Genomic DNA, 13,461 nt, shown 5'->3' with positions numbered 1-13,461 from the left:
GGTCTCTTCGGCTCGTCAAGGTCTCTTCTGTCTACACCTTGGGTGTCGGGTTGTTGATTCTCTGTTGGTGTTGGTCTCACAGGCGGAAATACTCGTACGAGTGGGTAGCGACGATCACGTCAAAGATGGTGATATTGCTGGTTGTTGTTATTGAGAAGTGAAAGGTGAAGCTGAAGGTGGCCGTCAAGAGGATATTGATGGGTGGGCAATCAGATCCTCAATATCTGATTGGCCGACGAAGAAGGTCACCTGACCTCTGCCATCCTTCAGCCACTTGAGGTTGGGGATATCCCAACAGTTGGCTTTGCTGTCCATGATGCTATATCGCTGGAGCTGATCTTCTGTTCTGACATTTCTTCTCTTTGCGGTCTGAATACATTGGTTTACTCGAATACCGTATAGGTTAGCCCCGACGCAGACGGTCGGTTATCTCTAGCGAGTTGAGAGCGCTCTGGCTCTGTGTTGGCTTATGATTCAAGCTAGAAGAAGGCCAGTAAAAAACACCTGTCCGGTCAGATACAAATGGCTGAATGCTGCCTTGTTGACTCATTCAAGAAAATATGTGATACCAGATTACTTTTCCCTGTCCCGTAAAACCATGTTGGACTTGTACTGTTAGTATCTTGAATAGAAAATATGAGGCTTGATAAGCCGTGACAGTTGCCAGCTACCGAAGCGGTATTTTTACAATAACCGACGAGCACCATTTTACAGAAAGTGGAAGCGTGCTCGCGTGTGCTCGGAGAGCGGCCGCCTCAGTCAGCTAAATCAGGACCGCCTGGCTATCCAGAGGCTGCAACATCACCTGCAGAGGAAGATCGTTGAAACCCATACCCAGACCAATCAATGGCCCATGGTCTACTCCGGCTGTCGAGAGGCGACTTGAACAAGACATTCAGGGCAAAAGAGTCCCCAAGCAAGGAACTCCCACCCGGGCCTTGCTTTGATCCTTGGTTTCCCCACAAACCAAGGCTGATTAAGCTTCACGCGATGCATCTGCACGGTCTTGGTCCATCCACTCCGAATGTGACCCAGGTCAAGGAGCACGTAGAGGAGTCTCTGAGTAAATGCGTCCATTCAACGTCGTTCCTCAACATGAGCACCCAACTGTGCAAGAAGCTGTGTAAGCTTCCGTGTTTCAGAGACGTGCACAATCCATCTCTCTAGCCAACCGAGCACCGTAGACTTCGATCATGACCGTGACTTTACCACAGCATTGGGCGGGCAAGCCACAACGTCAACGGCCCTCCCTAGCTTCCCCCAATCGTCACATCCGCCGTTAGAAGTCGAACCGTCTCAGACCCCGGCGCCAGTACCACTGCCAGCTCACCACAACCGCCGAGCACACGACCACCAGAACGCCATCGAGACGCGAGTGGTCCCTCCGCCCTCTCATCATCACGAAGCACCCCTTGCATGTTAGCACAGCCTCCGTTCGGCGCCTACCTAATCTCTCGTTTTCCAGAAATGCACGATGTCATAACCCCCATTCTCCCCTGTCACTCGAGCATCCGTCAAGCCAGACAAGGTCTCGGAGGGTGGAAGGGCAAGACAATTCCCGAACCAGGACCCTGCAGGGCCCGAACCAGCTCGAGAGGTAAACCCGGCGCAAAGAATCTAGGGGTCCTTCCCCAAGAGGCTAGCTTGCCGTCATCAACATCCTCCAATTGGCCAGCTCACCGCGCTTGCGACCCCTGTCCACCACGCTTCCATCGGCTGCCCTTGACGTCACCGACGACGGCGATCTTCGTCCGCCGATCGCCAACAAACAGGTTTGGCTAGCACAGCACCATCCCCGAATCATTCCCAAGCACCGTCGCCATCGAGGGGGATTTGGACTCTTTGGTTGCCAGGCCGGGAATGGGTGACACGGCGCAGAGGTTTGGGAGTGACGACCTTGGCATCATTGTGCATCAATGGCCATGCCAGCCTGCCAACAAACGACCGCTGGCAGGGTCTCGGCACGGGCGCCCGCCATGCGCCGTTCCTTGTGGTGCACTGGACAGGTCACAACAGCGACGCGAGGCATAATGTCATGGTTGGGAATGGGGAATGTCAGGCAGAGGAAATGAGATTCGGGTGCATGTGGACGGGCGAGATAGATATAACCTGTACCCGTCCCCGCCGAGAGTATTCTCTTCCGTCTTATCCAGCATCCCAAGGCTTCACCTCGTCAGAGTCCACGCAATCACCATCCACCATCACCGTTACCAAGGCCTCCAAATCAAGCCTTACCAAGGGAAAACCCTAGTCCATTTTACTACCTCCCTCGTTCTCACGTCACCAAACCACCTTCCCCACAAAATCAAAATGCCATTCTTCGGAGGCGGCCGCCGCGAACCCTCGCCCGAACCCGTCCGAGAACCGACCCCACCGCCCCCGGAACCCCGCCGCCACGGCCTCTTTGGCTCGCGCCGCGACCCCTCCCCGGAGCCCGTCCACCACCAGCCCGTCGCTGAGCCTACGCCCCGTAAACACAGCCTCTTCAGCTCCCGCCGCGACCCCTCTCCCTCCCCTACCACTCGCACGTCCGCAACCTCCCACTCTTCCCTGTCGTCTACGACTTACCACACCTCCCCCGACGGCCACCACAACGGCACCGGCGGCGGCGGCGTGTTCCGCCGCTCCACGGATGCGTCATCCGGCCGCCGCGGCATCCTGCACAAGTTTGGCGGCGCCGGCGGAGCCGTGGAGATGGACCCCAGCATCGTCCAGGCCCGCGAGCGCGTCATGGGCGCCGAGGCCGCCGAGAAGGAGGCCGACCGCGCCCTGCTCGCCGCCCGGGAGAGCGTTGCCGCCGCGCGAGCCGAGGTGCGTAGGCTCGAAGAGGAGGCCAGAGAGGAGGCGAGGCGGGCCAAGATCAAGCAGTACCATGCCCGCGAGGTCTCCAAGCGCGGCAAGGCTCTGGGCCGTACGTCTCATCCCAGCCACCCGTGGCACAACATTGTGAAGCTAACATTTCTCTAGGCCACGGCGACTAAACATCTACTACCGTCGTACACATCAGGCGGAAACGAAAACACATCTTGTCTTACAGAATTTCCTTTGTTACTCACGAGATCATGATCCACGTCATGGTTTACAGACAACGAGACGGGAGTTGGAATTGAGCGGGATTCCAATACCTTTTCACATGCGTGTATTACTATCTATCATTATGTGCATATCACCAGCGACGATGCTTTTTCGGGGAGTTTGAAATGAGAATGCTGTACTAGTAGTAAAAAAAAAAAAGAAATGGCTGGCCAAAATCTCCCATCACCCTCACTCACATCGATCGTGAATGTATCCTGCTAGTATAAACAGCCTGAACACGTGGCTGATCGCTCGACAATCTTTTGCATAAACATCCATATATTGCTTGTCTACCAGGCTGGAATGGTGGTTCAAGCATCTCGTTACCGACTTGATTCTTTCCTAGCGCGCGTTTCAGCATGCGACATGGTCTTCGCGATGATTTCCATCTGGAGCGCCCACGACGCAGGACACTAGGTATTGTTAGGCAGCAGCACGACCGAATGCAAAAGGCGGGAAAGGGCGGCGGTGAAACCAGGGCCCTGTTCCGACATGGACGTGGCTGATATGCTGACTACCATCTACGATGTCGAGTGATCACCCTGTTCCCCAGTTCGACTGCAACAGGCCATCGGCTGAGCTCCCAACGTCAGCAGCTGATCGGGGGTGTCCCCAGAAGCCCCTCGTAAAGCCTCAGCCTGGACACCCAGCAAACACCACTCATTTCATGCTCAATCCTCTGGCCCAGACTCGAGCGAACAAGAAGAATCCGCCGTCTGTTTCCTAATCGTGTCACTATTTCAGTTACCGTAAACCTGTCGCAGAGTCATGTCGAAAGCCTTGCCTGTCCCTCGAACCCGGCTGTCAAGGTGAAACCAGCGTGCTCAATTCAAAGCTCTCAAATCATCGAGCAAGTACCTTGGGATTTTGTGTGGACGATTGAGTTCATTAAACATCATCTAAAGACAACTTTTTCTGCTTGTAAGGGCCAATGAAGGATTCTGAAGACGGGCTGAATGCTTCAGCCATCCCCCATCTGAGAAATCTAGTAGCCAGAACACATGCGTGTGCCATCCACCTGCCAACTGCCAAGCACGCCGTTCCTCCGCGGCCATGCTGCCCGTCTGTATACGCGATTAAGACCAAAGCGACGAGAAGAAAAGAAGGGTGGCCCCCAACCCCATATGTGCATCGAGAAGCGAAACGGGTATTTACAATTTTGCTCAAATGTGGCCGGTGCCCAGAGGTATCGAGAAAGTCGTGTCGACCACAGGTCCGTAGAGTGGCCGACAAGGGAAAGAAAAAGGTCGCGTCTGCCCAAGGAGCTGGGCGGGCTGCAATAAAAAAGACATAGTCGGGTAATGCGAGGGGTGCAAATTCGAGGTTGAAAGGTCCAATCCGTGGGAACGCCGACGCCTTTCCGAGTGCAACACTGAAAATGGTATTCCGATCCCGTCCGCAACAAGGTCCGCCAGTTCGACCGTGGTCGTGAGAAAGTGATGAATGCCGAAAGCGCGAAGCGCATGCCTTCCTGTGCTACTTCGCTCACATGACGACGCACTGGGACTCTTCGCGGTCCTTCTTGACGCTGAGGGCGACGCGGGCAGCCTCGGTGAAGGCCTCGTTGACGCCACGGTTGCGCATGGCGGAGCACTCGAGGTAGCGGAGGGCGTTGATGCGACGTGCGACCTCAAGACCTTGCTCATAGTTGATCATGGGGCGCTTCTCGCGCTGCTGACCCTCGGTGCCCTCCTCCTCCTCGTTGTCGGCCTCGCGGAGATCGCACTTGAGGGCGACCAGGACGAGCTTGACGCCGGGGCAGTTGTCGGCGATCTCGCCAACCCATTTGCTCTCGACGTTCTCGAGGGAGTCCTTGCTGTCGACGCTGTAGCAGAGCATGATAAGGTCGGTATCGTCTGCGCCCAGTTAGTCAATGTGGCTTGACCCACCCATGTCGATGGTCCTACCGTAAGACAAGCTGCGGAGGCGGTCGAATTCCTCCTGGCCAGCGGTATCCCAGAGCGAAAGCTCGATGTGGACATTGTCAACGAAGATGTCTAGCCGGTTCGGCGTCAGCAGGCAGTTTGGCGAAAAGAGGGTTGCGAAAATCGCAACGGGCAACAATGCGCCATTCGCGGATATTGGGAATAGGATCGCGTACCGTGGACATAGTTCTCGAAGACGGTGGGCTCGTAAACAGTCGGGAAGTAGCTAGGTCGAGTCAGCAACGGGAGCGCAATCGAAAGGTTTGCAACCCCAGCCGCTGGTGGGCCAGGAAGAGAAGCCAAACTTACCCTCTGGTAAAGACGTTCAACAGCGATGTCTTGCCGCACGCGCCATCGCCGCTGGAGGAAGCAAATCAATCAGCCAGAGTCCACAGGTCGCACCCAAGCGACACACAAAGATTGGGGGGAGCAGGTCTCACAGAAGAACCAGCTTGCGCTGGACGGTCTTGGATCCTCCGCACAAAGGCATGGTAGGCAGTTCGTGGTTATCGGGTGAAGAATCGGGCTGCGAGAAGGTGGGTTTAGGGGGGAGATGAGGGTGAGTCGACGGGATACGACGAGGTTTGCTTGTTCGAGGAAAGCAAAAAAAAAAGTCGGCGGGCAGCAAGCCGAGATCGGTTGCAGGTTGTGGTTCGTCGGTCGATCAGCAAGGGGAAGTTGCCAAAGAGGTGATTGTTGTTTGCGGCTGGATCTGGATCTGGAACGGTGGTGTGCGACGACGACAAAAGGAGGCGTAACAAAGAGAGGCTGAAGGGCGCCTCAGGGAAGGACCTAAGAGGGTAGTAACTTGGATGGATGGCAACGCCAGAGGGAAGGTACGGCCGGTTTCCTTTGGGGGGGAGGCAGAGGAATGGCGGGGGGACAAAAGAAGTAAGGAAGGTACGCAGTTTGACAGTGCAACAGTGCCTTTTCTGGAGAGGAAGGGCCAGAACAAACCGGAGCGACGCTGGATGTGAAGCAAAAGTGAGGTAAAAGTGAGTAGTTGCAAGTTGCAGTTGCAGTGAAATGGGGGATTGAGAGATGCAGGAGCGGGAAATTGGGCTGGGGAATGATACGCTGCTCAATTGGCGGAGATGAAGTCAGAAGGGCCGCAGAAAAAGACCAAGAACGGACAGGGTCAAGCACTCTGTTGCTGGGGTCCGCCTGGGAGGAAATGCGAGGGAAGGGGCGCTGGGACCGAAAGTGGACTGGACTAGACTAGGCTGGACTGGACTGGGAGGGAAGGGGAGGGAAGGAAGGAGCCCACTGCAACAGCTGGATGGGGAACGACTGGAAGGGGCAAGCAGCCAGCCAGGAGGTGGGACACATGGAATTAGACACTGAACTACGGGGTACCTAGGTACGGGAGGTACGGGAGGCACATACCAGAGGAGGTACCTATTCGCACTCTTGTCTCTCTCCGTCTCCCAGCACACAACACAAGCGCCGACGGCGGCAGGGAAAAGGGACCAGGGGCAGCGTTGATTGAACCCACACTCCAGGGAAACAAACGAGGCCAGATGGGGACGAGACACTCAATTGATGAATGTCACTGGCACTGACTGAGCGCCTCCGCTCCTCGCAACTTTGACCACCTTACATAGGTACCGCACTGCGCTCTCTACCCACTTGCCTAGCCTCTCTCTCTCGCAGAGTCGCCCAATCCGAGGGCCCTCCTGACCCTGAGCTGAGCGCAGCACATCATCATCACGGTTCATCCAGCTGCACAAGGGGTAGAGTAGAGGATTCCCCGCCACACAACAGCACGCGCGCGGGCTCGCCTGCATGCACTATCGGATTGCAGACATCCGGCAGAGAAAAAAAAAAGAAACAGAAGGCATCATCATCACCTCCCATCCTATATCCATGTAGGAGAGAAATCTCTCACCCGCCAATCCCCCCTGCCGATAAGCCAATCATGACCCGCTTGAGCCTCAGGGCAAGGACCTCCAGGTCTTCTTCACTTTGAGCTTCTTGACTACTCGACTGAAGAAAGCGCCATCTCACCAATAGGGATTGGGCGTTTGTCCCCCCCCTCTCTCTCTGTCTCCCTTCCACAACAATGGCCACGACATGGCCGTAGTGCGGTGGCGCTCGAGGGATCCCCGAAGCCCCTCAGCCCGAGTCCGTGAAAGCCGCTCTGGTGCCTGTATGAGACATCCTGCAAGAGGGGCATCTGCATCTGTCCCTCCATCATGTACCGTCACACACAAGAACCCAAGCAGAGGTACCTGCAAAGCCCGCAGTAAGCCACCACTCAGCTGGGTACGGTCCTTCGGGGTCCGGCTGCGTTGGCGTTCGAATACTATGGGGATGGTTGCCTCGCTTCCGGCCTTTTCGCCCGGCTTGGTGCAACTTGTCAGATCGCAGACTCAGATTATCGTCGAAATCCCCCGACCTCTATGTCTAAACCTTACCAAAAAACACTCGGTCCAGCTCTCGCTCTCACCCACATATGCAACTCGAAATGTTTGCTCATGTCCTCGTTCTATTTTCGACCTCGTCTCATCTCAACACATCCGCCTAGAAATCCGACTTGCAGTCCTCCCCCGTTTTGCGTCCTTCAACAACCTCCTGCCAACCCTCCCTGTCGTTTAAACCGCTCAACTCCATAAAGGACTGCCTGTACGACTCATTCGCCGCCCCCGATATCGTCATTGCCCGTCTCCAAATACCAAGGAATATCCACCTCTGTCCTGTCAAAACAAACAAACTTCACTGCTTTAACTGAAAAACTCCGTTGTGAGCCCAGGGATCACCACCATCTAGAACAGGCATATCCCGGCCGCACTGCCGCCGCAAAGCGCCGAAGCTCGACGCGAAAGAAGCCCCGAGAGCGGCGATTCGGACAGACAGAGACCGCAACTTACTACGCAGCACATAGTTGTAGGCCCAGCCAGTCAGCCAGGCCGCCCAGGCCCACGCCATCCAACCTGGCCTGGCCCTCCGACCTCCACCGTTTGCGTCCGTTTCCTGCCATCCAGAGTGCGATGGGGATGCCGTTGACTTCATCGTTGGAAAGCATTCCAAAATCTCCTTCTGCACCACCCCCTCACCACCCCTCATTACCCCTCCTCACTCAGCCTCGTTCCGAGGACTAGTTCCAAGGACTCGTTTCGAGGAAGCCATTCGACCAAGAGCTTCCTCGCCAGTTAGGGCAGGTGTCATGGTCAGCCTCCCTGGAGACGCAACGCTGCGCATTGAACCGTGAGGCACAGCCGAGTGTTGCGACGCTCGTCGCCCTGCGCCAAGCGCCGTCTTGCCACTCTGTCTCACGATTGAATCCCCCATCTTTCCGCCAAGGTCTTACCCTCTTGCGACTGTGCTCAATGGATTCCCCTGACGAGCGCCGCTCGTTGCCTGGGATGGCCTGCCATTAGACTTCACAAACTGCGCAACAGAACATCCTCCTGCCATGATGTAATCAACGAGACTGGAATGCGGTCATTCTTTTGTCCCCCGGGGATCGGTCACTGTCATTCCACTGGGTATTCGATTCCTATGCTAATTCACCCACCATCTCTCTCTCTCTCTCTTTGTAAGGCGCATGTCGTCGACATTCTAGAAGCACGCTCGGTGACGTGCTGCTGGAAAAACACAGGTCCCCCGACTTGTTATGCGGAGGATCGTATCCCAAAAACCCCTCGTCGCCAGAGTCCTATTTCAGCCACCTTCCCGTCGGGCCATGCATAGGCGATCAGTTGGCCAGTGCTGCCAAGGCCCGTCCCCTCGTTCCCGGCGCCCGCTATTCTGCGTTCGAGCTAGACAAGTAGACCCCACACTCTGGTTCACATCTTCCGTTGTATGCTCCGCAAAAGCATCGTCTTTCTCTGGCCAAGTGGGTTGCAAGGTGATCCGCGCGTCAGCCAGCCTCTCAGTCGTCGTCCTTCTGTAAGCCTTGCCTGCCCCGCCCCATCCTCTCGCCCAAGCTCATGTTGCCGGCCTGGCGATGGAGACCGTTGACGAACTCTCTGTCGCCGTACTTGGACGACCGCTCTCGTGCTTGGTTGTCGGCTTCCCGCGCGGCCTTCTCTCGTTCCTCCAGCGCCGCCAAACGGCGTACTCGGTCGGTGTCCAGATCAGAAGCTGCAGCCTGCATAGCCGCCAGCTTCCGTGCCCTTTCCTCGTCTGCAGCCTGATCATCCGCCTCTTTACCACCGTTGGCACGGCCATCGGGTTGTCTGTCTCGGTCTTGCCGCCGATTGTCGTAGTTTCTGGGACCCCGAGACCTTGACGCGTCTCCGTTTCGATCGTCTCGCCTGTCGTTGCGTCGGGGTGACCTCTCTCGTCTTCTAATGGCGCGATCTTCGTCGGAAACCGACGCAGGCCGTTGTCGTTCGCGGTCCTCCCGGCGGTCGCGACGGTCTCGTCTGTCATAGTCGTCCTTGTCGCCAGAATCGCGTCTGCGTGGCGACCTCGATCTCGAAACCCGTCTGCGGCGGTGGCTATGTCTGTTCTCGGAGTCGCTGCGACGCCGCTGTCTCTCGTGGCGGTCTCCATCTTCAGGGTCGTCCCTCCGACGGCGCGGACTTCTGGACCTGGAGTATGACCGCCGCCTCTTCCGGTGCCTGTCTCTATCGTCGTCGCCGTCGCGATGTCTGTGATGATGCCTCCTCTTGTGCCTCTCTTCCTTGTCCTTGGACCTTGACTTTGACTTGTCATCCGCCATACCCATAGACGCCAGCAGTTGTCGACGCTTGATGGGGTCATTCATCATCGCCTCGTAGGCAGCTTGCTCTTGTCTCTTGATGGCGAGCAGGGGGTCTTCCCGGACCTTGGCTGCTGTGTCCCTTGCTGTGTTGGCCGTCTGCAATGCCATGAAACTCTCCTGGCCAGCCTGCTTCTCCAGGTTCTTGTGCTCCGTGCCTTTCAGCAGGTTGTCGATGCGGCGCTTGCCAAGGAGGTAGCTCTCACGCTCCTCCGTCGTGCCGGTCTGTCCATCGGTAGGGCCGCTGTAGAGAAACTCGACGCGATCGACTCGTTTGGTGTGCCCGGCGGCCTCAAGCTTCTTTTGGAGCTCTTCGCGCTCGCGCTCCTCCTTTAGCTCGTTGATTCTCTGCTGCGTCTTCTTGCGCTCATCGAGGGCCTTCCGTTCCTCCTCCCAGACCTTGGCCTGGTTCTTGATGAGGGAAGGGTGGAAACTCTTCTTCAGGTTGAGATCGCCACCCATGTTGCCGACTGTTCTCGCAGGGTGTCGTAATGTGGTTCGGCAGGCTTATGGGGATGCGCGACGTGGAAAAGCGTTGCTGATGGGTGTCGTTGATTGAAATTCGAGTTGTCGGTAGATGAAAGGCTGGTGCGGCTGGGTACGACTAGATGGTCGGGAACATGGAAAAGTTGCCTCCCGCCTGACTGGCCAGTGCGCAATCGGACGCGCTTGGTGGGTCCGCCAATCGATAAGCTCCCCCGCCTCCAACGTCCCACGCCCAGCTGCACCTGCCTGGCACTTCAATCGATTAGCCTTACAATTCAATTCCAACAACAAACCGAGCATCGTCAACTTCTCTCCCCTCGCGATCCTGCGTCAAGGATTCCTCCAGTCAACTCACAGCCGTAATCTAACTCCTCGTCTTGCGCCAACTCATCAGCATCTGCCAACATGTCTGACGACGAAGACTTCATGCAGGAGTCGGATGAGGAGCAGTGAGCTTTCCTCAACTGGGACCTCAGCGCCCCGTAACCATCGTGGGAATCGCCGGAGCTAACCACAGATTAGGTACGACTTCGAGTACGAGGAAGACGACGACGAGGATTCCGGAGATGTCGGCATCGAGAACAAATACTACAATGCGAAGCAGCTGAAAGTCACCGATCCCGAGGATGCCATTGTCGAATTTCTGGGCATACCACCATTAGAAGAGGAAAAGGGCGAATGGGGCTTCAAAGGACTGAAGCAAGCCATAAAACTTGAGTTCAAGCTGGGACAATATGAAAAGGTAAGGCCGGGACTTCGGAGCGAAATCTCTCAATAGACAGCAAATGCTGACCCTGAGACCAGGCGACAGAGCACTATGCCGAGCTACTGACGTATGTCAAGTCGGCCGTGACGAGGAACTACTCCGAAAAGTCGATCAACAACATGCTGGATTACATTGAAAAGGGGTCAGATGGGCCCAAGGCAGTGGCGTGTGTCGAGAAGTTCTACTCGCTCACGCTCGAGAGCTTCCAAAGCACGAACAACGAGAGGTTGTGGCTCAAGACGAACATCAAACTCGCCAAACTCCTGCTCGACCGAAAGGATTATAATACGGTCACCAAGAAGCTGCGGGATCTGCACAGAGCTTGTCAGAAAGAAGACGGCAGCGACGATCCCAGCAAGGGCACGTATTCTATGGAGATATATGCCCTCGAGATCCAGATGCACGCCGAGACCAAGAACAACAAGCAGCTCAAACGTCTCTACCAGCGTGCCCTGAAGGTCAGATCGGCTGTTCCTCATCCTAAAATCATGGGCATCATTCGTGAGTGCGGTGGCAAAATGCACATGAGCGAGGAGAACTGGGCCGAGGCGCAGACAGACTTCTTCGAGTCCTTCCGCAACTACGACGAGGCCGGTTCGCTCCAGCGCATCCAGGTGCTGAAGTACCTGCTTCTCACGACCATGCTGGTTAAGTCGACCATCAACCCCTTTGACTCGCAGGAGACGAAGCCATACAAGCAGGACCCCGGATTACTGCCATGACGGAACTAGTGGACGCCTACCAGCGCGACGACGTCCATGCCTACGAGAACGTCCTCCAAAAGAACCAAGACATCCTCGCCGACCCCTTCATCGCCGAGAACATTGACGAGGTGACGCGCAACATGCGCACCAAGGGCGTCGTCAAGCTCATTGCACCCTACACGCGAATGAAGCTCGCCTGGATCGCAAAGCAGCTTAAGATCTCGGAGCCCGAGGTCCAGGACATCCTTGGCTTCCTGATCGTCGACGGCAAGATCGACGGCAAAATTGACCAGCAGGCCGGCACACTCGAGATCCAGTCGGACGCGGATAGCGACCGCACCAAAGCGTTGTACGAGCTTACACAGTCCGTCTCGAGCCTCTACACGACTGTGTTCAAGGAGGGTGATGGCTTCCGGTCAACCGACTTCCCCACCGATGAGCAAACTATGGAGATGATGGGTGGCGGCATGACGCCCAGAAGCAGCGGCCCGCGGGGTCACCCGCGTGGACCCGGACGAAAAGGCAAGGGCGTGATGCCGTTGTGGACATGATGAGCATGAGCATGAGCACAAGTATGAGCATGGGCCGGTGTGTATGGGCAGATGGAGCGGATAGACTTGCTTGGTAAATGCTGGCTTCCATCTGTTTACTCGACACGGCAGGCGACGGAAATACACATGAGGCCCTTTTTGAGGTTAATCGCGGCAAAGCGCCGGTGAGAAAGAGAGCGTGAGAAAGCAGAATCAAGGATTTTAGAAGATACCAAAACACCGGCCCCCAAACAAACAAAATCATATTTCCCGCCATTGCATCCACGGATAGCCACAGCATCTGTGCCGGTCAGTGGACGAGGTGGGGGCGCCAATTCTCCTTTTCTTGAGCAGGGAAGGGGTTAGAAGCATCTTGCCGCTGCAACTTGCCTGATCCGTCAAGACTTTTCTGGACCTCGTGGAACCCCGGAAGTGGAGGGCATGAGAGAGAACCAAAAGAAGGGAGGCTGGGGCGGGAGAGAGAGTAAGGGATCATGGTTGACGACAGCCCGCGGGGACTTTTGAGAGATGGCTTCCGCAGCGGGTCGGCCTTGCAGGTTTGCGTTGCTCGCATAGAATAATCAAACGATTTTCTCGGGTCTCCATCCCTCCCTCTCCCTCCCTCCGTACAGCTGTGCAGACTTGTGTGTAGGGAACCACGACGAACAATACAAAGACACAAAGCCTCTGACACACTGGGTAACTCGAATAGTATGTGCTATATTTGCCCCCAGCACTCGACGATCCAGACGCAAGCCGAACAACCCCGCTCTTATTCTCTCTCTCTCATCTCGGTTCGAACGTCAAGGTCTTCCTCACCTGCTCTGATGCATACCGGAATACGACGTCCTCGTCTCCGCCAGGAGCATTGAAGGTCAGAGTAGGAAAAAGAGAGTTCCAACGCGCAGACAATAGAGCAGAGATTAAGTTTTGGCCCCCCCCGGCCGCCTCGCCGGCAGGGTCGCAGCCGATGAGCACAACGGCTAGGCGGGACGCGATGGCGGCTGTCCCAGCTCGCTCAGGCGGACTTGGCAGGTCGTGAAAAAAATTACCACCTCCTCAGTTTGATCTCTCACCGTCTAATACTGCAGCCGTCTTACCGTCCGGTCTTCGTTTCGTGTGAGCTGCGCCAGCGGACGGTGGGCGTCGCGAGCAAGCAACATCGGAGGAACAGACTCTGCACATCATCAGGCAGGGTAGTAAAGAGTGCCCGCGGCTCGCTCGCCCGCCGATGCAAACGCGGGATGGTGCCGATGGTTCCTGGCAG

The 13,461-nt window shown here is 56.3% G+C and overlaps 4 protein-coding genes across 4 annotated transcripts; 2 read left to right on the top strand and 2 right to left on the bottom strand.

The window, feature by feature from the left end:
- Positions 1-2,310: 2,310 nt before the first annotated feature.
- Positions 2,311-2,981, top strand: ColSpa_03018 (uncharacterized protein; the record flags this gene model as incomplete). Its single annotated transcript, XM_049269230.1, has 2 exons — positions 2,311-2,911; positions 2,968-2,981. The coding sequence occupies 2 exons, from the start codon at positions 2,311-2,313 to the stop codon at positions 2,979-2,981; spliced, it is 615 nt and encodes a 204-aa protein (XP_049125187.1).
- Positions 2,982-4,560: 1,579 nt separating this feature from the next.
- Positions 4,561-5,490, bottom strand: ColSpa_03017 (GTP-binding protein RHO3; the record flags this gene model as incomplete). The annotated part of the gene is made up of 5 exons (XM_049269229.1): positions 4,561-4,931; positions 4,965-5,072; positions 5,177-5,226; positions 5,310-5,360; positions 5,441-5,490. The coding sequence occupies 5 exons, from the start codon at positions 5,488-5,490 to the stop codon at positions 4,561-4,563; spliced, it is 630 nt and encodes a 209-aa protein (XP_049125186.1).
- Positions 5,491-8,874: 3,384 nt separating this feature from the next.
- On the bottom strand, positions 8,875-10,170 carry ColSpa_03016 (pre-mRNA-splicing factor CWC25; the record flags this gene model as incomplete). The annotated part of the gene is made up of 1 exon (XM_049269228.1): positions 8,875-10,170. The coding sequence occupies one exon, from the start codon at positions 10,168-10,170 to the stop codon at positions 8,875-8,877; it is 1,296 nt and encodes a 431-aa protein (XP_049125185.1).
- A 429-nt stretch (positions 10,171-10,599) lies between these two features.
- Positions 10,600-12,215, top strand: ColSpa_03015 (COP9 signalosome complex subunit 2; the record flags this gene model as incomplete). The annotated part of the gene is made up of 4 exons (XM_049269227.1): positions 10,600-10,643; positions 10,717-10,936; positions 10,999-11,554; positions 11,641-12,215. The coding sequence occupies 4 exons, from the start codon at positions 10,600-10,602 to the stop codon at positions 12,213-12,215; spliced, it is 1,395 nt and encodes a 464-aa protein (XP_049125184.1).
- Positions 12,216-13,461: the final 1,246 nt, after the last annotated feature.

Source organism: Colletotrichum spaethianum (genome assembly GCF_022836535.1).
Source record: "Colletotrichum spaethianum MAFF 239500 DNA, contig05, whole genome shotgun sequence".
In the NCBI taxonomy this organism is placed as follows: domain Eukaryota; kingdom Fungi; phylum Ascomycota; class Sordariomycetes; order Glomerellales; family Glomerellaceae; genus Colletotrichum; species Colletotrichum spaethianum.
Note: the sequence above shows the minus strand (reverse complement) of the source record. Positions and strands in the feature narration are given on the sequence as shown.